The 25,459-nt window shown below is 38.1% G+C and overlaps 2 protein-coding genes across 6 annotated transcripts in view; both read right to left on the bottom strand.

Annotated features, from left to right (window-relative positions):
• LOC127443635 (transmembrane anterior posterior transformation protein 1 homolog) overlaps nucleotides 1-746 on the bottom strand; it is a 31,871-nt gene extending 31,125 nt beyond the window's left edge. For 2 of the 3 annotated variants that reach the window (XM_051702354.1, XM_051702355.1), the window contains exon 1: nucleotides 550-746. In XM_051702354.1, coding sequence (XP_051558314.1) covers nucleotides 550-739 — 190 coding nt within the window. In that variant the 5' untranslated portion in view covers nucleotides 740-746. The remainder of the gene's footprint in view (nucleotides 1-549) is intronic. The other variant, XM_051702356.1, reaches the window with a different exon arrangement.
• Nucleotides 747-2,358: 1,612 nt separating this feature from the next.
• LOC127443646 (LIM domain-binding protein 2-like) lies at nucleotides 2,359-17,679 on the bottom strand. Of its 3 annotated transcripts, none has more exons than XM_051702379.1 (10): nucleotides 17,405-17,679; nucleotides 16,111-16,213; nucleotides 13,429-13,601; nucleotides 12,184-12,306; nucleotides 8,418-8,501; nucleotides 8,199-8,322; nucleotides 6,603-6,656; nucleotides 4,574-4,698; nucleotides 3,620-3,679; nucleotides 2,975-3,123 (listed from the first exon to the last, which is right to left on the bottom strand). In XM_051702379.1, the coding sequence occupies exons 1-9, from the start codon at nucleotides 17,534-17,536 to the stop codon at nucleotides 3,620-3,622; spliced, it is 978 nt and encodes a 325-aa protein (XP_051558339.1). In that variant the 5' UTR covers nucleotides 17,537-17,679; the 3' UTR covers nucleotides 2,975-3,123. The 3 variants fall into 3 exon arrangements, with proteins under 3 accessions (XP_051558336.1, XP_051558339.1, XP_051558338.1); XM_051702378.1 differs by having other exon boundaries at nucleotides 3,624-3,679; XM_051702376.1 differs by lacking the exon at nucleotides 3,620-3,679 and having other exon boundaries at nucleotides 2,359-3,123.
• Between the last annotated feature and the right edge of the window lie 7,780 nt (nucleotides 17,680-25,459).

The raw sequence follows: 25,459 nt of genomic DNA, 5'->3' as shown, positions 1-25,459 counted from the left end.
CAGATTTATTCTCAGCACCAGCAACTTTATAAGATTAGTACTTCCAATTGTAGCCCAAAGGAAAATGGGGATGATGTTAACTTCGAGATAGGAATGATGCAGCTCAGGTTTGGTCTTTAATTACATCTTCACACATCTGACTGTCACAGTTCTGCTCTGTTGATACACATACTGTACCTCTAATGTTTGTCTCATTATGCAAGCAGCTAATCTGACACGTGAGCCACATTACCTTTACCTTAAACCAGAGATGTTGTTGGATGCCGAACAACCTGATCTTGTTAACGGTAAATGATGCTTCAGACTGTATTGATGCAATCAGCGAGCGAGCGGGCGGGCGGTCGGTGGGGGTGTGGGTGTGGGTGTGTGTGTGTGTGTCAATACCTAGTGAGCTACCTATTTAGACAGTATTTTTGCGCGTTTAAACGTTTGATCGAGCCTTGCCTACCTATGATGCCAAAACATAATGTCTAGGTAGGCAGCTTACTAGGATAAGGAACACAGTTTATGTTTTTTGAAACGCACAGAGCCGCTGTCTGTCACTCTTACCCGACACATTGCTCTTTCTCTCTTTACATTTTGCCTTCCTCTCGTAAAATCCAAGAGATTCTGTAACGTCTGAAACACCAGCATGTTTCCCCGTCTTTCTGACGCCGCTGAAGAGCCGTTTCTCTCTCTCATTATCCTCGTTTTCGGTCTCATTCTCGTCCCCAAGACCAGCCGCTACTGAGTCCGCCATCTTTCACCCAGACACAACATTCACTCGTCACGACATACGTCACTACACATGTCAAAAGAACAAAACTCCCATAATGCAGCACTGTCAAAAAATACAAATACAAATGTAGCGTTTAAATGCATTAAAACATAAATGTGTGTGTGTGTGTGTTTGTGTAGCTATATTTTTCTTTATCATGTGAGTTATCAGTTATGACTTATCAGTTATCGGTTCTTGGGCTGCTCAGTTATGTATGCCTACCCATTCAGAGATAATAATGGCATATTCAACAAGACACTTGAATGCGTTCAAATCAACCAGTATCAGCATCAACCAGTTTCATATTATTCGGATTATGCGAAAAATGAACACACGTCACGTGCCTCGTTTTTAATAAACCCCTCAAGTCTATAAAGACAAAAAATACACACACACACACACACACACACACACACACGTTGGTGCGGCTATCCTTATGAGGACTCTCCATAGACAAAATTATTTTTACTATGTACGAACCTAACCCTCACAAAAAACTTTCTGCATTTTTACATTTTCAAAAAAAACATCGTTTAGTATGTTTTATTAAGCGATTTGAATTATGGGGTTACTAGAAATGTCCTCATAAACCACATTTATAGCATAATACCCTTGTAATTAGATTTTTGAACCCCCCCCCCCCCCCCCCCCAGCACACACACACACACACACACACATAGCAACTGCATTTATATCGGTTTACATATTAAATCGTATTTATGTGTGCAAAGTAACTACATATGTTCGACCACTAGAGGGAGACACATACAAAGGGATAGTTCATCTAAAAATGAAAATTCTCTCATCATTTACTCACCCTCATGCTATCCTAGATGTGTATGACATTCTTCTTTCTGCTGAGCACAAACAAAGATTTTAAGAAGAATATTTCAGCTCTGTAGGTCCACACAATGCAAGTGAATGGATACCAAAATTGTGAAGCTTATAAAAGCATATAAAGGCAGCATAAAAGTAATCCATAACACTCCAATGTTTAAATCCATATCTTCAGAAGAGATATGATAGGTGTGGTTGAAAAACAGATCAATTTTTTACTTTTTTAAAAGTTTTTACCATAAATTCTTCTCCATGCCCAGTAGGTGGCAATATGCACAAAAAATGCAAATCACCAAAAACAAAAGAAGAATGTGAAAGTGAAAGTAGAGAGTGATAGTAAAAAAGGACTTAAATATTCATCTGTTTCTCACCCACACTTATAGTGCTTCAGAAAACATGGATTAAACCATTGTAGTCTTATGGATTACTTTTATGCTGCCTTTATGTCCTTTTGGAGCTTCACAATTTTGTACATCATTCACTTGCATTGTGAGGACCTACAGAGCTGAGATATTCTTCTAAAAATCTTTGTGTTCAAGAAAGAAAGTCATACACATCTGGGATGGCATTAGGGTGAGTAAATAATGAGAGAACTTTCATTTTTGGGTGAACTATTCCTTTAAATTGCATTCTTTACATCTCAAACTCATCTCCTTTTACTGTTCTCACATACTTTGTTTCAGATAATTTAAATTAAAATCACTCTGTTTCCTCAGCGACAACAAGAACACTACATATGTATTGAATGAATGACAAGACATTAGTCAGATATAATAACCAAACACATTCTATTAATGCAAATAATTGAAAACCATACATAAAATACAGAACAGCACAAATCTGCAGGTGTTTTACAATATGAATTCAACTTTAGGGCAATAAAGATATCTGCGTTTATGGTCAAAAATGCTAAAGTGTTCACAATGGGGCTTTTTTCATCAAGTTGCTGTAGCAAAACCAAACAGTACGTACAGAACGAAGCTGAGACATCCACTGAGCCTTAAAAAAGGCTGAAAAATTTCTAATATGAAATGGATAGATCTGTATATATACAAGGCTTTCCCTGGGTTTTACCCAGCTGATTACCAGAGCAATTAGCAGTTTTTTTATTTTATTTTTTATTTTTTATACATTACACTAAATGGTTAAAGCTGTATGTCTCAAGTATGGAATACCAAATCACATACCAACATAAACGCAAGCATGCACACACACATACACCTTCTCTCCAGCAATTTCTTCTACAGTTGAAAATACCCCTATCCCTTGACAGCGCCGTTGCCATAGCTACCCATTGTCATATTGCATTACTCCAACTGCTGCGTTGCCATGGTATCAGGCTTACTGTCCTGGTTGCTAGGGTGTTGTCCATTCCAGGAGCTGCCGTTTCCAAGTGTCGGTGAGTTAGTGTAGTCATGGAGACCGTTGACAGGGTCATATTGTTCATTCTCTAGGCGTGTGATCAAACGTTCGTCCACGTCACCCAACTCCCCTCCCATTAGAGAGGGCTCCCCTACCAACATTACATCCTACAGCAAGAGAGAGAGAGAGAGAGTTGACGTAAACAGAGACGCAGGGGGTTGAGTGAGAGAGCGGGAGAGAGAATGGTGGGGGAGTAGAAAGTCAGAGAGAGAGAGAGAAAGAGAGAGAGAATAATTTATTTATTGATGATATTCTGGAAAACCTTGCAAAACTTACAATAGGGCTAATGCATGCACAGAGTAGATGCTGTTTTTAGAGAATTTTTACAGATGTTTAAGATAAAATTATGTGTATGAGAATGAATATTCTTGCATTTAACAGAGTGTAGTGTACGCAAGCTTCATTAAAATGCACACTCATACACAAACACGCACATGCACACAACCTTGTCTGCAGACACTATCTTTTTGGTCTTTAATTAGATTTTTTCAGATAAAGAATACCTCAATAACAACACATGTGCTAATTAAACACATTTGCATTGCTAAGTAGCTCGTTAAGACAGCACATGCTGCGTGATAACTGTCTGAATGTGTCACTCACCTACCTAAGCTCCGCCTCCAGCCACCCGCCACCCCTCGTTTCCCCGGCGACACGTTTAGGCTGGGGACCAGAGACGGACAATACTAATTATCATCAAATAAATTACGGCTAATAAGTCTCAATTACAAACAAATGAATCAGACTAGACAAATGACTATATCTTAAAAATTACTAGAAATACAAATGACAATCACATTGGAAACTGACACTGTTACTAATTAAAAACAATAAAAGCAACATAATTCAAGTAATGATTTGTACTAAAATTATTTTGAATTAATAAAACATAGCATGGAAATATTTTTATCTAGAGAAACAAATTATTTAAGATGGCTCAATTTATTAAGCTGCTCACTCTGTCTTTCCCTCTCTATACTTTCTTTTGTTTTTTCACTTACACACACACACACACACACACACACACACACACACACATATACACACAAATACATACATATGTGCAAACTTTCAGACATTCCCCATATATTAATCCTTTGAGGCATGATTTATTAAATCACAAAGGAAACAAAATTACTTTCTAAAGAAATAAAAATGATGTATTTTGAGAGAGTTAAATATAACACCCTGAATGGATAAAATTGGCTTTGAAAGATGCATCAAAGAGTTAATTTAAGTATATCTCTCCTATATTCTCTTTTTAGTGTGAACCACTGCTTCTCTACACGTGTATGTGGGTTGTGTCTAGAAGGTAACACTCCGGTTGTCGAAAGTATCGCGAAAGCCGCATGCGACGTTCACACACTGTACTTATTGTGTTTATTTGGAGTCCCACGGAAACCCTACACCTACCACTGCCCCTAAACCTAACCCTAACCTTAACCCTACTGCTAAATGTAACCCTAAACTTAACGTTAGCAATAGCGAATGAGACTCTTGCTAGACTTAGGCTGCCGGGTCGTTACCTTCTAGACACAGCCATGTATGTGGACATACCTGTGAGGGTAGGCTGAAATTATTGGCTGGGCTGCGCTTCTTGCTGTTTCCTGTGCTGCTATTGGATGCGCTACCAGCTGAGTTCCTCCTCCGCCGTCTCTTTGTTGCTGGTTTGGCTGGTTCTGCTGTCAATCAAAACAAGTAAAATCGACGTAACGCAAACTGAATCAACGCTGCAATCCTAATATTCTTTAGAAAATCTTTATCTTTACAGGGTTAATATGGACATCACAGAATAAAAATTTAGACTTTCAGGTACTATTTACAGTACCAATACTGCATTTTAAAAGGACTTCACACAATACACTTTTTTTAACTGACTGATGATGTCCAAAACCTGAAATTTCATGGTATTTGGCTTAAAGATGGACTCAGTCATTTTTTTTTTTTTTTTTTTTTTTTTTTGCATGTGTCTTGGACTTACACTGACACCTAGGGGCATGGATGCAGCATAATTTAAAGGCAATAGTATTCAGTTACACATGCCATTGTAGAAATAAACTATTCACAGTCAGTCATGATTAATTTAAACAATGAGTGAAAGTGTCCAATAACAGTGTGGTTACTGAGATTAAGCTGATAGTATTTGGCTGGTCATGTGATCCTAACATGGCAGCCCCCATGAGAGGACCCTCTCCATGTAGAATAAAATCGCTATTATAAAGTTACTGATAAGACTGGAGTCTTCATATCTTGTGAGTTCTCATGATTTTATACATTTATTTTTATATTTCAAAATTACTATTAATTTCTAAATGAATGCAACTTTTTTAATGAGGAAAAAAATTACTGAGTGCACCTTTAAGTAAATAAATACAATAAGCTAGTCTTATCCAACTCAACCTTTTTTGTCAGGCATGATTTAACCCATAAACAATGTTAATGGTCCATTTCAAGTCAAGTCCATTGCAATTTCCAAAATACCGATTCATTGAGTAAGTACGTTGTCCAACAGACTCCAATTTTCAAATTGGTTCAAATGGTTCACTGAAAAGAATTGCAAATTGTACACCACCTCAGGATGCCCACAATCTACTTACTGACTGATTTCTGGAATTTAATTTTTTGTTTTTGTTGTGCTAAGTCCATACACATATTCCAATTTCATTTCAAGCTTTAAAGGGATAGTTCACCCAAAAATGAAAATTTTCACATCATTTACTCACCCTCATGCCATCACAGATGTCTATGGTTTTCTTTTTTCTGCAGAACACAAATGAAGATTTTAGAAGAATATCTCTGATCTGTTGGTCCTTACAATGCATGTGAATGGTGACCAAACCTTTGAAACTCCAAAAATTACATAAAGGCCACATAAAAGTAATTCATAAGTCCACTGGTTAAATCCATATCTTCAGAAGCAATATGATAAGTGTGGGTGATAAACAGAACAATATTTAAGTCCTTTTTTACCATAAATCTCCACTTTAACTTTCAATGTGCTTTTTGGAGCTTGAAAGGTCTGGTCACCATTCACTTGCATTGTATGGACCTACAGAGCTGAGATATTCTTCTAAAAATCTTTGTTTGTGTTCTGCAGAAGAAAAAAAGTCAAACACATCTGGAATGGCATGAGGGTGAGTAAAAGATTAGAGTTTAAATTTTTTGGGGACTATCTCTTTAAGCTTTTTGACATCTGAAAACTTTTCAAGCGCCTGAAAACTTTTTAACAAGGACAGTGAATTTTATATTTTTCTGCCTTTTTAACTATTTAAGTTATCTATTTGATAAGTTATCTATATTTTATTAACTTTTAATTTATGTTGAGAATGTATTGACACTTGTTTTATGTCTGACTGTGTAGTATGCAAACTTTCACACTTTAAGTTCCTAACAGACCTTGAATTAAATGATTAAATAAAAAGAAACAATTTTTCCAGGTATTCCTGGAATACTCATATTTCTAAAAACTTATTCAAGCACTTTAAGCACTTCAAGGACGTTGTGGGAACTTTGTCTTTATCTTTGTCCTTTTTTTCCAAGTATCGATATTCTATAGAAATTAAAGTGCACAGATAGGCATACATACATTTTTTGGAATTAGAGGGAAATATTTCTGTCTTGAAGTTGGGCGAGGGTCCAACTGAAATGAAACAATTAACAATAGTCAAAATGCACAACCTTCTGTCATCCAGTAATAAACAATCATATACTGAGAACATTATCAGTATTTCAATAAATAATGACAAGGATGAAAACAATAAAGAGAAAGTGAAACAGAGAGCCACAGAGAAAGAGAGAAGGCTGTCTGAGAAGAACAATGAGCTTATTGTTCAGTGAAGCTAAATAAATTATTGTCACAAAACAGCAGGAGGTAGTTATTTTTTAAAAAGAGCGGTAAAATAACATAAATAACAATGCAAGGTCAAAGCCTTCATTATTTACAGCAGCTCACAACACCCTTAACAGCTTTTGCACAGTACTTTGAAATGTTAATAAGGAATATAAAATATGTTTACAATATATGAAAACAAGACAAATGTAATGATATTGTGTACCTCTTAAAGAGGAATACAACAGAAAAAATCAAAGGCTGGAGGCTGTTTTTACAGCCTCCAGCTGGCATTTGGGGGCTGGCATTTGGGGAAGTCCTCATTAGAAAAAAAAAAATATTCATTAATAATTTTATTTTTTTTCTATAGATGCAAAAATGTTTAAGGTTGGTGTTTGAGTTAGGCTCAGTCTATATTATTCAAAACTGGTTTGTTGCCTTTTTATAAACACAATAGAAGTCTATGCTGCTGTGCGAAGACAAAACACAGTAACAACACATTTTTGTCAAAACTGAGTTATTACCGATATCAGGTCTCTTAGATAATTATCTGTCCTATGACACAGGGGTTTTTAGCTCCATTATGCTCAGTTTCAGAGAAAATTGAGTGTAAAAACTGCAGTAACTTCAAAATTTACACTAAAAAATGTTGCTGTATTTAATGCGTTTTGCCTTTGTAGGGCAGTATATATTCCTTTAAATAGCTAAGTAAATGTGTGTGTGTGTGTGTGTGTGTGTGTGTATGCGGTTATTTATCACTTTGTGGGGACCAAATGTCCCCATAAGGATAGTAAAACCCAAAATATTTGACATTGTGGGAACAATTTGTCAGTCCCCATGAGGAAAACAGCTTATAAATCATACTAAATGATGTTTTTTTGAAAATGTAAAAATGCAGAAAGTTTTCTGTGAGGGTTAGGTTTAGGGGTAGGGTTAGGGGATATAATCTACAGTTTGTACAGTATAAAAACCATTATGTCTATGGAAAGTCCCCATAAAACATGGAAACCAGTGTGTGTACATGTTTATCCTCCATTGTGGGGACCAAATGTCCCCACAAGGATAGTAAAACCTGAGATCACCTACCTTGTGGGGCCCAGCCAGCGGTCCCCACAAGGAAAATGGCTTAGTAAACATACTAAACTAAATGTTTTTTTTTGAAAATGTAAAAATGCAAAAAGTTTCTGTGAGGATTAGGTTTAGGGGTAGGGTTAAGGGATAGAAATTAGCGTTAGATCTGTATAAAATCTATAAAATGCATGGAAGTCTAAGGAGAGTCCCCACAATGATATAAAAACAAGTTTGAGTGTGTGTGTGTGTGTGTGTGAGAGAGAGAGAGAGAGAAAGAGAGACCTGGTGGTGTTGTCATTCTCTGCCACTGGTGAAAGAGGCAGGTCTTCAGGCAGTCTCTGGGACTCAGTCCATATGTCTTATGCCTAGACATTAGCTCCTGCATCGGCTCTAGAATCACACACAACTACAAACATACTAATTGCTTAACAAGAATTGCACCTGTTTTAAATGGCCATTTGAATATGAGTGAATGTGTTTATATGTGTGATTTTAACATACTCTGAGGTAGTTCAGTGTGAGGTTGGTAAGTCCCACTCGACTGATGTTTTTGGACAGTTGCTCCACAGCTCCAGGGTCTTGTGCCTAACACACACACGCGCACACACACACACACACACACACAAACAAGTCCATTTATTCTCTCTTATTTTGTGCTCCATCCAGATAGAGCTCTAATTCATAACAGGATATGTTTCCATAGCAATATGATGACAGCTTAGCTAAAAGGTTTGGATGCTTTCACCTTGATTGATAAAAAAGGGCTGAAATGTATTTTGTTGGATCCCAGCCTGTTACCAGTGAATGCAATACCTTGAGTATGCTAAAATGCAAACAGATGCATGCTGTACCACATAACCTACAACTTGGGAAGATTATTCTTGATTGAAAGGGTTTAATTGTTATTTGTAGCCTAATGTTTTAGGCAAAATGTTAATCTACAATGTAGGTGACAATTGCTAAAAAGTTCACTTTAACTCTACAATAGTGCACTTATATAAGTGGAATTTGACTGATGTGAAGAACAATTGACTTATGATTATAACACTGAACTCACACACAGTGTCTAAATAATATGAACTGTGCCCTGTTTGAGTCACATTAATAATTAGTGTCTTACTTATTTGACACAGAATGAATTTGACTTATATAAACTGTTTTTATCTGTTTTTACATGAGCAATATTTTATTCATATTATGTTATTCAGTAAACCCATTAATTTTAACACACATGAGCATTATTTCAGGAATGTTCTTAAAGGAATATTCTGGATTCATTCTAAGTTAAGTTCAATCGACAGCATTTGTGGCATTATAGTGATTACAGTGCTGTTGATTGAGCTTAACTTGTATTGAACCCAGAATATTCCTTTAATGGAATACTAACATACTGCGTACTACATACTACAAAGTATTTACTGTATACTGCATACAGTTTTTTTAAATAGTTTGTGAAACAGTAAGCAGTATGCAACAATAAACATCTTAAATTGTTGCTACTTTGCTACTTGACCTCACATTGTTCAAATTACTAAGAGGTGTCCAGTTCTTGGAGATAAATAGTAAATACAATTATTTTTTAATCCAATTATGTCTAAAAATGTCCTAACTTTTGGCCATCTCATCTCATATATTATTTAATATATTAACATATAAGTCACAAATATGGGCTGTGTATGGAATGGAATACTAGGGTACTGCTTACTGCACAGTAAACACTGAATACTGCATACTATTTTTTAATCTTTTAAACTACGAATGTGTATTTAAAGTTTTCCTGTTTCAGTGACATACCCAAAATTAAAGGCTAACTTGACAAATAAATAAATTTGTTTTTTAATACATTTTTATTAAATAAATAAAATAGAGTCAAGTGTTTGGTATTATTGTAAAGAAAACTTTCAAAAAATTTTAATGATATAGATTATGATACATTCTGAGACTCTCAGCCTAATAAACTGCTGAAAAATGTACTCCCCCCCCCCCCCCCTTTTTTTTTCTTATTTGACATTATATATATATCTAGGTGTAAATTAGGAAGCTCCAAAAAACTTTTGTTTTGTTCCCAATCATGTCAGCTGTATCTGAGAATAATGTTGTGTTGTTACGACAAAGCAATCAAAAGTTATAGCATTACATATATAATTAATCATAGTGTCCAAAAACATATCCATGTGTCCAAAAGCTTCTCCAAACAAATAAAACATAATTGTACATACAAAACTAATTACATATGGAAACACAACCATGACTAAAAGTATGCAGAGCATGGAGACATGATTTTAGTAATGAGATTTCACAAAATGAGTGCCATTTGACTCAGTCTGTGTCATTTACATGTCGCCATCTCCTGGTGGCCAAATGTAACACTGTGCTTTGTGTGGATTATCTAATGATCTTTGCATCAGATTACCTTGTGTGCAAGCCTGTTTGAAAGATAATTACCACCTCTAAATAATGGTATGTTATATTTTATGTTCCGTTTATTTTTCTTGAAGGTATCAATGAAAACGCGGCATATAAGCAACACCAACATAATTGTCAAAGAAATATACTTAGTTATTACTTGCTATATTTTTGTCTGTGAGTAAAACAAATAGGCTGGTTGTATTCTATTCTTTGAGTGCTTTCTAACAACATATGACACATGACTGTTTGATCAGTTTGATGTTTTTACTAATTGCAATAATATGTACAGAGCAATTTTTTTCAAATAAATTATCAAAACGGAACACTTTTGATTTGTCTGCAAATTTCAAACCACATGTTCAGTTTTGGTCATAATGCCTACATGCATTGGAAAGTAGAGCTTCCTATTTTGTGTTGGTCAAGACTGTAGTTGTTTAATATTTTGATGATTATTTTTTTTCTCACGTGCCCGCCGGCGAGCTTAAAGGGTTAAAAACAGTATATGAAACAATATATATTATGCAACAATCATTATTTCCTTGTTTTGTGCATGTTTAATTTTGTATGTGATGGTCAGTTATCATTTTGGCAAATGTAGATCATCCAAGTATTCCATGCATACAGTATACATGCCAGTCTCAGAAATGTAGGGGGGTTCGGGGCAATAGTGCCACCAAAAATGACAAACATGCCCCCAAAATTCAAACTGTGGAGGCAAAAAATGCCTTCGACATTAATTCTTCTGTTTTTAATTTGTACAATTTGATATAGTTCTTAATATTCTATTACACCGATCAGCCACAACATTAAAACCACCTGCCTAATATTGTGTAGGTAAATTCTAGAGACTGTTGTGCGTGAAAATCCCAGGAGATCAGCAGTTACAGGAAAATTCAAACCAGCCCATTTGACACCAACAATCATGCCACGATCGAAATTACTGAGATAAAATTTTTCCCCCATTATGATGGTTGATGTGAACATTAAATGAAGCTCCTGACCCATATCTGTATGATTTTATGCACTGCACTGCTGCTACACGATTGGCTGATTAGATAATTGCATGGATGATTGTTGGTGCCAGACGGGCTGGTTTGAGTATTTGTGTAACTGCTGATCTCCTGGGATTTTCACGCACAACAGTCTCTAGAATTTACTCCAAATGGTGGCAAAAACAAAAAACATCCAGTGAGCGGTAGTTCTGCAGACGGAAATGCCTTGTTGATGAGAGAGGTCAACAGAGAATGGCCAGACTGGTTTGAAATGACAAAGTCTACGGTAACTCAGACAACCACTCTCTAGAATTGTGGGGAGAAGAATAGTATCGCAGAATGCTATTCTGAGTGCTGTTTTGGCGGCACGAGGGGGACCTACACAATATTAGGCAGGTGGTTTTAATGTTGTGGATGATCGGTGTATAGTCCTAGTTATACATATTATGGCGTAAAATCTGAATTAATGTTGATTTAATACTTAGGGTAAGAGGTAATAAATCTCAGTGTTGAGAATTTGCATATAAGTATTTGACATAAATGTACAGTTTATGTTTTAAAGGGTTAGAAAACAAAAATGCCTTCATAAAAGGTAATAAAGGTAAAATGCCCCTGAAAATCAAACCCAGGGAGCAAATATTGCCCCTTAATGTAAAAGTTAATTTCTCACACTGAGAAAATACATAGTATGCATACTGTAATAGTATGGTAGTTAACATACCCAAACTTATATGAGCAGAATTTGACTCAAATTAGCAAAAAAAATTAATTAAATTAACATTATATAACATTATATGATCTTGTATGAGGAATATTTAGGACTGTCATGACTGAACATCATTTGATTTATATGAAAAGTGACTCACATTAACAGCCAAAACGCTTCGAGGAATGAGCTCACTGTAGTGTGTGATAGTGAAGTGCCATGTTTTGATTCTCATAAGGTCATCAAAAGTGAACACAAGAATCAGACGACCTTCTGTACACACCTGTGGAAAAACAGGAACAGAATCAGGTCTTTGTGTAATTAGTGTGGCTGTCCCTTATTCCCCCTTTTCCTTTGTTACTCATCATTTAATTAACGCTTATTTACTATGTAAACTTTTAGACAATGAGGACAAATAAGAGATGTAATCTTCCTTATTTTCCTGATTATCTTTTGAATTCTGAAAACATCATGCCGACTTGACCAGTGAAAAACATTACAGAGAACTACTTTTAACTATTTGTTTTCCATTAGTTTATATCAAATCAAATTATACACTTTTCTCAATAAAGCAGTATTTTCAGCACAGCGCATGATTATCTGTGTGGAACTCTGAACCCCAACATTCAGTTGCTGGGGAACGGAGGGTAACTGCAAGGTTGGCATAGCAACGGGAGGGATGTAATCCCAGCAGACACGCTCTGATCAATGCCTTCGGTACATACACACACACACACACACGCACACACACACTCACACACACATGGGAACGGTATCTGTATAACTTAGCTACAACATACAGTCTTCCAAATCAATATTTAATTCACAAATGTTCATTTACTAAAGAGCAAAGTTGGAAAAAACTCTCTCTCTCTCTCGCTCTCTCTAATTGACAGGTGGAAGATTTTGGATGCTATAGTGGCGTATCATATGAATATTGCATAGGACACCCAGTCCAATAGCTGGAAATCATGGATTCCTGCAGTCTTACAAACACGACGGCTTTGTTTGAGAACAGTGTCACCTGAAACAAATTAGATAAAAGCAAGAACATTTTCCGAACTGTATTGTAATATACTTCCTTAATGAGAATATATTAGAGGTTTCACAACACTGTAACTAGCAGACTTTTCATTATGACCATTCTACAATCCTGGAACATAAACCAATAGGATAGAATGAGAGGATGAGAGAGAGAGGGTGAGAAGAAGGGAGGGTGAGAGAGAGAGGAATAAGCAAAGAAAAAGCAGGAGGGTGAGGGAGAGAGAGGGGGTTATTTTTTTCCTTTTTTGTTTTGTGCAGTTCCAGGCCAGAATTCACAATGAGGAATACATTAGTGCTAAAAATGAGGAAGCAAAGACACACAAAGCCTGACAGTGTGTGAATGATTGCATGTGTATAGTACCTTAGTGAAAGTAGGTTTGCCATGTTGTGTTGTCATAGTACAGTGATGAGAGTCGACAGTAATCATTGAGTTGTTGAACGACTCCTTTGTCTGTTTCAGCTCAAAAAACAACTCATAGACTCCTCCTTCAAATAGAGAACTGAAGTAACGAGGGATCAGGGTGCGTCCAATGGCTGAACGAAGAAATGAGAGTGAGAGACATTTAATTCACATTTCAGTTGTGTTCGCTGATTACCAAAAAGCGGAGAATAGAGTGCTATGAACTCCAAACACAAATATTTATTTATTTGTTTGTGCTCATATGATGGAAAAGACTCAAAGTTAAGTTGCATACTGGTCAAACACCTTAAATGGCAACCATAATTGTGTTTGTGTGTGTGAGTTTGTGTCTCTGTGTGTGGTCCCCTAAGAGTTAGAAACAAACAGGCTACTGAATAGAGCCGCAGGCATTAAGTCCAGCAGGCTGTGCGTGTACACAGAACAGTTAGTGCTCTGGAGCTGTCAATCACTGCAGTAGAGGTGTTTGATGTCTGCAGGCCCATATTTATTTGAACACTCCAGACCTGTCAATCAAATCTCACCACATACACAGTGAATAAGGAATGAATAAGAATGTGAAATCCAGCACAAGTCCCTGTCTAACTCCAAAAAATATTATACATTTACACTCTACCAAAGGAACAAGAGAAAGAGAGATGGAGACACCATCAGACAAAGAGCTATCTCGTTCCTGTAATCTAATCTATAAATCTGTATTCTGTGACCTAAAATGTATTTATTTTATTAATTATATTGTACTTAACACTTAATGTCTTCTTTACTATGAATTTGAAAATAATTAAATATAAAGATTGTAACAGGGAAAGATCTGAATGAGGACAGACAGGCAGAGAGAGATGCATGAAAAGAAAGCTGCACAGTATATGAATTTTCCGATATGAAAAACTATAACCAGTTTCACCACAATCTATGCACAAACACACTTATACACATTCGCAAGTCGCAACCCAAAAATGGGTCGCAGATCTGTTGCTGCAGCTGAACAAACTTTTAAAAGGAGACAGAAAATGCTTTTCATATTTTTTTGTTGCTGACGTCAATCAAACTCTAGAATATTTCTGAGCAAATTCATGTAACTTGGTAAAAGCTAGCCAAATTAGGCAAATGCCAATATGGGCAATGCATGATATGCCTTCATCCTTAAAAAACATAAATAAAACTATGCAAGATAAAAGACAATACAGTCAGACTGCATTAAATATCAAATCATTTTCAACAAAGATAAACAATGTTTTTTGTGAATTATTGACTGCCGAGTGCATGTACCCTTTAAAATTTAAAAGACATTTAGAAATGTTGCTATGCCATGTTGTTAATCATTTTGCATATTGTTGGACCTATGCAGTTAATGGTAATATTTATATATTTCAATGTTTGATATTTGACAACTTTTGTATAGTGATGCATCTATGTGTCACCCAATCGTCAGTATTAGTTGATTAAAGCAATTATCTTTTTTACAGTAAAACAGTGGATCATCAGTGCTGATTATTTTCTGTCAATTAAAAGGGGTGGAAAATTAGCATACAACTCTGCTGTTTGTGGAAAAAAAAAAGTCTCTTGTGTGGAATTACTTTCAATTGACAATGACAGCAGAGTTGCAATTTCAAGAGGTGGAACTATCATTAAAACACAACTTATTTGATCAACACAGCAAGGACGTTTCTTAAGGCTGAAGTGGAGGCTGCTTCAGCCAAAAAGGAACACGCTTCATTATTTAAGAAGAAAATATTTTAGAAGAATATCTCAACTCTGTATGTCCATACAATGCAAGTGAATGGTGACCAAAATTTTGAAGCTCCAAAAAGCACTTAAAGGCAGCATAAAGGTAATCCATATGACTCCAGTGATTTAATCAATGTCCTCTGAAACGATCTAATCGATTTTGTGTTCGAACAGACCAAAATATAACTCCTTTTTCATTGTACATCATTTTGCCATTGCAGTCTCTAGGCACAATCATGAATTCAAGCTCGATTACACTTCCTAGTGCTTGACACATGCGCAGAGTGCTAGAAAGTGTGATTGAACTTGAAATCATGATGGCCAAGGAGACTGCTGATGTCAAAATTTATAGTGAGAAGGGAGTTATATTTTGGTCTGTTCTCACCCAAAACCGACTGAATTGCTTCAGAAGACATGGATTAAACAACTGCAGTCTTATGGATTACTTTTATGCTGCCTTTAAGTGCTTTTTGGAGCTTCAAAATTTTGGTCACCATTCACTTGCATTGTATGAACATACAGAGCTGAGACATTGTTCTAAAAAAATCTTTGTTTGTGTTCTGCAGAAGAAAGAATGTCATACACATCAGGAATGGCTTGAGGGTGAGTAAATGATGAGAGAATTTTTATTTTTGGGTGAACTGTTCCTTGAATAATGTGCTTTTTGTTTCACACAAATTTTGTATCGTGCATCCCTACTTTTGTATGATACGAAATGTTGGTAGTGTGTTGGGTCGCTACTTCATGTCCAATTTAAAATGTGGGTCCTGAAGCAAAACCACATAAGAACCACTGCGTTTATCCTACTTTTTTGATAATTAATTTGTAATGGTAACTATGATCAAGTGGACACCATGATTTAATCATGTAATGATATTTACAAACACAGGCACTTACTATATGTCTTGGGTCCCTCCTCCAGGCAGAATGAGAGTGTTAATGTGGCATCCTCTTCAAAGAACTCAGTGCAGAATGCATCCCACCACAGAATATCACAGTCCTGTGGGACCACATATTTACACACACACTCAGTCATATTGAGGCACAGAAGTACTTGGCCCCTGAATGACCCAAAATGACCATAATTAAGCTTGGCACAGTGATTATCATTTCAAAGCACTCTGTTTATTATAAACACACACCCAAGGTTGACTTGCCCCATTAAAGACAGCAATTTAAACCGCAGATCGAGTCAACTACTGCTTGAGCGTATTAATTGGATATGACAAAACTGGCCCATAATCTACAATAAACTGCATTTTTACAGCTCTAAAATCTTTGCACATCAGAAAATACAGTGTCCGTGTGTTCTAAATGTGTAAAAAGAGATATTTAGATCTTTTTTAACATTTATCCTGTGAATAATGGCTGTTTCTACTGGTCATCTTTCCAACAGTTCAGTCTCTATCTCAGCGCCATCTGTCAAATTTCCTTGACTCCAGGTGTGCTGAGCTGCCTCTGCTGATATATTTTATTTTCCTCTTCTTTTTTTCACATTGATCTGTGGAGGAGATATTCTAAAAGTACAATTTAAAGTGGATTATTTTTGCACACATATTGAAGGAATCAAGCAATATTAACACAGCTTGTGCTGCGATTTATAATGGGACATTGAGAAAGAAGATTTCTGTTCTCTTTTAAATACACATGGTACAGCAATACCGGTCACATTGCACTGTTTGTCCCTTCTCTTATGGAGAGTGTGCTGTTTGTAAAAGCATAGCCAGTGACTCAAGTACCACAATAAATCACACCAGCACATAAACATTACCCCACACATTATCTTGTTATTTGTGTTCTTGAAAACCACTATAATCAACAGGGCATTTGGTATTTTTACCAAACCAGTGGAAAGAGCTTTAGTGCTGTGCACTCAGTCAGATCCAATCCAATGCAAACTCCTTGAGTAAGTTTGTAACTGAACAGTGAAATCACACTTTGGTGATGTAAATGGAATGCATTGATTTATTAGTCTCTATTGTATGATGAATCTATTAATCTATATAATGTTATTTAAAATGAATGTGTTGTATTAAATACATTGTAGTATAGAGTTTGTAAGATTCCACTAGAACTTAATGTCTTCTTTATTTTGAAATTAAAATATAATAATAACAGTATGCCGATTGTAATTGGGAAATCTAATCTATTCTCAGTCTGAGATATTTGTTTATTATTCGTATTCACTCACCTCAGGCCGGGACTGGAGCCGTTTGTTGAGCTCGTGCATCCGGTACTCCGGCTGTACCGGGTAGGGCGCGTGTCTCCGGTAAAACGGACCGAACGGAGAAGAGTAGAAGGGGTCGCGCGGCACGCCGGTCATGGTTTCTGTTACCGACAGCGTGCGAGGAGCGCATCCACACGCCGCACGTGGAGCACGACGATCGTAAACATACACACGCGCGCGCTCACGGACACACGGAAAGATGCGACTGTCAAATCACACGCGCGCTGTGCTTTGAGAAGAGAGAAGAGCGAAACAGGGAGAGGAGAGGGGGAAAGAAGGTAGTGCGGGGGGCGGGGGTGAGGAGCCGAGAGAGACTTCTTTAAATTGGTGGGTCTTTCCTTACAGTACAGCCTGACAAGTTGGCCAATTAGCGCAAAATTCGATGTAATACAATCACTGTTTGCTTTTATGTTACATAACCCAAATAACCTAACCAGACATCTCACTAACAATACACTGCAGCTCTGTTACTGTAGGTGAAAGATAACAGTTTGCTGATGTGATGTGTAAATGAATTGAACACTGCATTGCACATATTTAATGCAGTGCTGTCTGCAACTAGATTATGTGCGTGTGTTTGCAGTGTTTCTCTACTTGTATTTTTCCATCTCTTTCTTTATGACTCACACAAGAGACCCGCTCTCCCACATACGTACAGTCTCTCTCTTTCTTTTTCCTCCTCCACTCTCTCCCAGTGCTTAGACACAAATCTTTCACTATTCCTTTTTGCGATCTTTTACTCTTTCTTTACATTTTCTACTAATAATTTCAATAAAACTCTCTTTTAAGCTCTCATTACGAGACAGATAGGACAGACATGTAGCTAAAGAATGAGAGAGAGAGAGATAATTGAGAGAGAGAACCAAAAACAGAATCAGCTTTATTGCCAAGTATGCTTACACATACAAGGAATTTGTCTTGGTGACAGAAGCTTCCAGTGCACAAACAATACAGCAACGAAACAGAGATAATAATAAAAATTTAAAAATAGAATAAAAATAAAAAGTGAATAGAAAATATAGTATATATAGAAATACACAATAAGACTATATATATTATATATATATATATATATATATATATATATGTGTGTGTGTGTGTGTGTGTGTGTGTGTGTGTGTGTGTGTGTGTACAATATACAAATACAAATACAAATCTGTTACATACAGATGCAAGGGAATGTATGGCACAAGAGGCATGGTATGTTGGATAAATATAAATAGACTAAGCTGTGTGTTGCACATAATTATTGCTCAAAGAGAGAGAGAGAGAGAGAGAGAGAGAGAGTACATCTGGATTCTATTACTCTCTTGTTTTAGGGGGGAAGCAGGGCCCCAAGAATTCACCTCCTTTTCTTCACTTTTTTTCCCGCTCAGTTTCTCTTTCCCATGGCCAAAACCAAGACACTCCCTCTTTTTGCAAAATAGTGTAGTAACACACATTCACACATACAGATACACATACAGTGCCTGTTGCTTCATCTTGTGCATGTTTGAATGATAGCTCAGTGCTCCTGAATTTTCTCTGTTAAAACATGATGCAAACCCTAGGTATACCAAATAATATGAGAACACACACACACACACACACACACACACACACACACACATATGCACACCCCTCCCCCTTCAGGTCAGTTAATAAGAGTGGTTGCTGGGCTCTTTGTGTGAGTTGTGTCTCGAGGGGAAAGAAAGGGGGAGAGGGGGTCTAAAGGAATGGAATTTGCCCACTGCACTGCTGTATAAATGAAGAGAGAGAGAGAGAGAGAGAGAGAGAGAGAGAGAGAGAGAATTATTTTAATTCTATTTTTATTGTTATTTGTTACTGTTTTATTATTATTATTTCTCTTGTCATTATCTGATTTGTGTATTAATGCTTTGGCAATATTGTATGTAAACACAATCATGCTAATAAAGTACTTTAAATTGAAATTGAAATTGAAATTTAAAGAGATAGATAGATAGAGAGAGAGAGAGAGAGAGAGAGAGAGAGAGAGAGAGAGAGAGAGAGAGAGAGAGAGAGAGAGAGAGCAGGATATGAGGGCTCTCTATCCATGTCTTTGTGTTTCTCAGTTTTCCTTCTGTCTCTTGTGACTTGATCAAATATGACCACAAGATGTCACTCTCTGATTTCCCCTTTGGTTCATTGCAGGCGTCAGGCCCGACTACACCGGAGGTCTGGGAACATCTTGTTAATGTTAAAGACTTGTTTCTTGAACGGGAGGGCCTAGATTAGAAGATTTTAGTATTTGCTACTGAGATGGTCAGTCTTATTCTCTAAGGCAATGATTATTAAATGATTGTTAAACATCTAAAACAAAAATGATGGCCTAAAATTAATAGGACTGTCAATAGGTAAAAAGAACTAATGATTTTTTTCCCCAGTTACTTTTTATGGTAATTAATCATAATAATGTGTGAAAGTAAAATTTCTGTGGAAGGCACTCGTGGCAGAATATATGTGCATACTGAAAGACAACGGACAGAGGTAGATTTCTGCAATAGCACTCTTTACTCATCTCACTCGTACTTCACTCGCCTTTACAAAACTATGAAGTTCTGTCCTGTTCTCCTTCATCTGCATGTCTTAAATATCAGTTAAATACAGTTATAAAATAAATGCAGATTCTACAGTATATTTCTCGAATTGCATCGAAATGCACATGAAATGCAAAAACTGAACTCAATGCAAATCTGCAATATTTAAATACAATTACTTTCCATAAGCATGGACATATTACATATATTTGACATGTATAACAAATATGTTTTGCAGCTGGCCAGCTGCAGAAGGCCTCTGATGGTCTATTCATTCATGTAAAAATTATAGGTTTTACATTTCTGGTTTGGTTTTAATGAAGGGGTTCTGATGGGGCTGTGGGGAAACATGAGACAACTCCTAAGGTGAAGAATAGCCTATTAGCTTCAAAATTATATTTGTCAATATGAAGAAGTGAGTAACATATATGTTTGAAATTAAATATGCATATTATAATATGTGAGGTTCTTACCTAACCACTAAATAAAAGGAAATGCAAGAGATTAATAAATAAATGGGTGTATACAGTAATTAAAGCACAGTGAGATGCAGACATAATGAATGTCAAAGAACATTACTCAACATTTAGAGTAGGCTTTGCCCGCTCTGACCCTACACTGGCAATTACTCTAAGTAGTGTGCATAAGTGTATGTCATCCAATTACTGCACACACACACCCATGCATGCATGTATAGGTCTATGTAAATCCAAAACGAAAGAGAGAATATAGAGAGGCAGACAAAGAAAGTCCAAAAGAGGGAGAGAAAGAAAGAGGGAGAGAAATCCACGTGGGTTTCATTGTTGAATCCTTTGATTAAATATTAATGCAACTTGAAATTCTTAAAAAAATAATCCACAGACACTGCACAAAATATAGGAGGGAGTACACACACACACACACACACACACACACACACACACACACACACACACACACACACACATGGAAGAGTCTACTTTGCAGATAGAAACTAGTGTTCATCCTTGATCCTTCCTTATTGTATACACACTTACTGAAAACACTGCACAAAACACACACTTACACATTTACTAAAAACACACACAGAAGCATCCAACATCCGCACTCCCACTCCCATACACTGAAAATAAATCTTAATCTGTATCTCTGGTTTTCCAGGAAAAATATATTTGAAACTAGATACATTTACGTGAGAAACCATTTTTTTTAAGGCATAAAGACTTGTTTCCAATCAGTGTATCTTGAATATAAGTGTATTTTGTCCAGCTGTTTTCTGCATAAACCTCACTACATTTTAAATTTTGTTTCTTATTTTCTAACAGCCATTTTTTTCAGTGCACACTTACAGACAAACTGAAAACACCCCTCCACTATAGGGGCTCGGTATGTGTTGTATGTTTTTCAATAACCAATGCCAATATCTTGAGAACACATATGCAGTGTTGGGTTTAATGCATTACTAAGTAATTAAATTAATTTTTCATTGAAAATGTAAAGTAAGGGATTACTCTTAATTTTTTAGCAATTTAATTAGTTACTTCTGATGTAATTGTGTTAAATACTTTATAGACTATAGAACAATTCTATATAAAACAATAGTGAATTTAAAATCAAAATTTAACATCTAATGTTAAAATATATGTTTTCTAATTTAACGCTGCCTCCTTAAATTCTTTGGCCAGTTCATGAATAATTTATTAAATTTTATATGTTTTATTTGAAAGAATTAAAAGAACAGTTTCATGTCTATCCTTGTATTTTTCATCTGGTCGAGGATGATAAATGTTTTAGAAAGCAATTTGTAATAAGTAATGCATTTACTTTTCAGACAGAGTAATTAGTACAGTAATCTAATTACACCGTAGATGATGTAATTAGTAGTTAGTAGTTAATTACTTTTTTAGAGTAACTTACCCAACACTGCACATATGCATATATAATACAATTTCATACTAGCAAATGAGGTGCACAAAATTGTTGAAATTAAACTAACATTTATTTCACAGAGTATTTTATCAAATTCTAATTTTAGAAAGCTGTTGATTCATTTTGGAGCTGACACACTTTTGTGAATAGGAATGGTTATAGGCTGGTCTCAAGTAGTACATTTTATAATTGTAAATAAATTAGTAAATTTGCCTGGCTGATTAACTGGTCTATCACTACCACACAATCACAAACACACTGTCACGGATCACTCTCCTGGTCCACCGGTGACGTCCTGAAGTGGGGACCCCAGTGCTTTCCTTCCTATTTTCCACAACTTCCCTCTCCTTGACCCAAGGTTTCTGCCAAGAAAATTCTTCCTCTCAGTCTTAACACAACCTCCATAGAGAGCCCTACCAGTTCCATCGCTGATGGAAATCCCATCCTGCTATTCCCGCTTTCAGGACGTCTTCTGCCCCCTTCGCGCCTCACAACTACCTCCTCATCGACCGTGGGACTGCGCAATAGACCTAATCCCTGGTGAGCCAGTGCCTCGTGGCAAAATCTACCCTCTATCCATTCCTGAGCAAAAGGCCATGGAGGAATACATTGAGGAGGCCCTCAATTAGGGTTACATGTGGCCTTCCACTTCCCCTACTGCTTCGAGTTTCTTCTTTGTAGCAAAGAAGGATGGAGGACTAAGACACTGTATCGACTACCGCTCCCTCAACATGATCACGGTCAAGTTCCGGTACCCACTTCCCCTCGTCCCTGCTGCTTTGGAACTGTTTAGAGGAGCCACTATCTTCACTAAGCTGGACCTTCGCAGTGCGTACAACCTCATTCAGATTCGGAAGGAGGATGAATGGATGACAGCCTTTTTGACTCCAACTGGCCAATATGAGTACCTGGTGATGCCGTATGGTTTGGTCAACGCCCCCTCCGTATTCCAGGGCTTCATGAATGAGGTGTTCCGAGAGTATCTCTATCGATTCGTCCTTGTTTACATCGATGACATTCTAGTATACTCCCGGAACGAGACGACCATCGTCTACACGTCACGCTTGTGTTGGAAAAGCTGAAAGAATACCATCTGTACCTTAAGGCTGAGAAGTGTTCCTTTCATCAAACCTCCCTCCAGTTCCTGGGTTATATCATCAGCCCGGATTGCATTCAGATGGACAAGGGGAAAGTGAAGGCTGTGCAATCTTGACCCACTCCTTCCACCATCAAAGAGCTCCAACGCTTCCTCAGTTTCACCAACTTCTACCGTCATTTCATTCGGAACTACATTAACCTCTCTACTCCTTTAACCTCCCTTCTCAGATCTAAACCCAAAACACTATCATGGAACCCCAAGGCTTCACATGCCTTCCAACTCCTTAAGGACGCTTTCACCTCAGCCCCACTCCTTGTACACCCAGGTCCAAACAAACCATTTGTAGTTGAAGTTGACGCCTCCACGAATGGTGTAAGAGCCGTCCTTACTCAGCAGCAGGGGAAAACATCTCTACTTCACCCATGTGCCTTTTTCTCCAGAAAGCTCTCCCCGGCGGCTATCAAATTGGCCCTGGAGGAGTGACGGCATTGGCTAGAGGGGGCTCAACATCCCTTTTTGGTGCTGACTGACCACAAGAATCTTGATTACCTCAGAGAGGCTCGCTGCCTCAACCCCCGCCAGACACGATGGGCCCTCTTCTTCACACGATTCAACTTCACCATCTCCTATCATCCAGGTGACAAGAATTCCAAAGCAGATGCCCTTTCCCACCTCTACACTCCTGAAGAGAGAACCTAACACCATTCTCCCTCCTCACGTCGTAGTAAACCCCATCCGATGGTCCCAGACGATAGCATTTGCGAAGCCACTGCCACTGAACCAACTCCGTCGGGGTACCCCGCCAACAAAACGTATGTCCCTTCCTCCCAACGTTTATCACTCATTGACTCCGTACACTCTTCCTTAGGCACTGGCCACCCTGGGACCAATAGGACCCTCTCGCTTATCCAGGACCGGTTCTGGTGGCCACGCATGGATAAAGATGTCTGAAGGTTCATCCAGGGATGTCCGGAGTGTGCAATATCTCGAACTCCATGACAACTTCCTACCGGTAAACTCCTTCAGCTGCCCGTCCCGCGCCGACCCTGGTTACATCTAGGGGTCGATTTTATCTCTGATCTGCCTTCCTCTGAGAGATACACCTGCGTTTTGGTGACCGTGGATCGTTTTTCCAAAGCCTGCAAATTAATCCCTCTCAAGGGACTTCCCATTGCCCTAGAAACTGCAGAGGCGCTCTTTAACCATGTGTTCCGAAATTATGGCATTCCAGAAGAAATAATCTCTGACCGATGTCCCCAGTTCATCTCCAGAGTCTGGAGGGCTTTCTTTTCTCTCTTGGGAGTGACCGTCAGCCTCACATCTGGGTACCATCCACAGAGCAATGGGCAGACAGAAAGGAAGATCCAGGAGATCAGCCACTTCCTCAGAACCTTCTGCCATCACCGCCAGAACCATTGGAGACATTTCCTGTCCTGGGACGAGTATGCACAGAACTCCCTTAGTCAGCCATCCACGAACCTCGCACCTTTCCAGTGCGTACTCGGCTACCAACCTCCTCTCTTCCCCTGGTCTGGAGAACCATCTGATGTCCCATCTGTCGACCATTGATTTAGAGAAAGCGAGAGGGTCTGGGACTTAGCTCACCACCACCTGCAGCGAGCTGTGTGTCGCCAGAAGATCCATGCCAATGCCCGGAGGTCCCCAACTCCCATTTACCAACCTGGGCAGAAGGTGTGGCACTCCACGAGGGACATCAGGTTATGCCTTCCATGCAAAAAGCTACGTCCCCGTTACATTGGTCCCTTTACCATCACCAGACAAATTAATCCTGTCACTTACCTACTCCCCCCCAATATCGTATTCATCCTACCTTCCACATCTCCCTTATAAAACCTTACCACCCATCTCTCTCTCCTCATCCCACAGAACCTGATCCTTCTGACGACCCCTCCAGCCGCTTATCCTAGAAGACGGACTGGTCTACACAGTCCGAGACATCCTGGACTCCCAATGCCGTAGGGGTCGTCTCGAGTACCTCGTGGATTGGGAGGGTTATGGCCCCGAGGAAATATCTTGAATTCCTTGAGACGACATCCTGGACCCGACCCTACTCTCCGACTTCCACGATTCTCCCCCTTTACCGACCACCTCCGCGTGGACGGGGTCGGTCACGCGTCGGGAAGCTCGTCCCTCTGGAGTGGTCCATGGGGGGGTGGTAATGTCACAGATCCATCTGACCCTTCTGCCACATTCACTCAATCCTCTCTCTCTCCTGATTACTGATCACCTACACCTGTCTCTCATCACCGCGTCAATCAGCTCCTCTACTTAAACCCCATTCTACTTTCAATCATTGTCTGGTCTCGACAAAGAATACAGACTCACTTACCTGGTCCTCCAAGCATCCTCCTCGCAAGACTCCTAGCAATTCCTCTCCACTCCAGCGATCACGATATCATCCTCGCCAACGTAAGCACCCAGTTGTACGTTCGCCACCTTAAGAATATCCCTCTC

The sequence above is a fragment of the Myxocyprinus asiaticus genome, chromosome 7 (genome assembly GCF_019703515.2).
Source record: "Myxocyprinus asiaticus isolate MX2 ecotype Aquarium Trade chromosome 7, UBuf_Myxa_2, whole genome shotgun sequence".
Taxonomy (NCBI): Eukaryota; Metazoa; Chordata; class Actinopteri; order Cypriniformes; family Catostomidae; genus Myxocyprinus; species Myxocyprinus asiaticus.
Note: the sequence above shows the minus strand (reverse complement) of the source record. Positions and strands in the feature narration are given on the sequence as shown.

Bases quoted from the DNA above. Each gene is read 5' to 3' on its own strand.
- LOC127443646 (XM_051702376.1), bottom strand. From the start codon at position 17,536: ATGACCGGCGTGCCGCGCGACCCCTTCTACTCTTCTCCGTTCGGTCCG. The intron at 13,602-16,110 runs GTAAGTGCCTGT...TTCTTCGTTCAG, and splicing joins GGAGGGACCCAAGACATATA to CCATTGGACGCACCCTGATC. The intron at 6,657-8,198 runs GTCTCTCTTTCT...GTTTCATTTCAG, and splicing joins GAGAATGACAACACCACCAG to TTGGACCCTCGCCCAACTTC.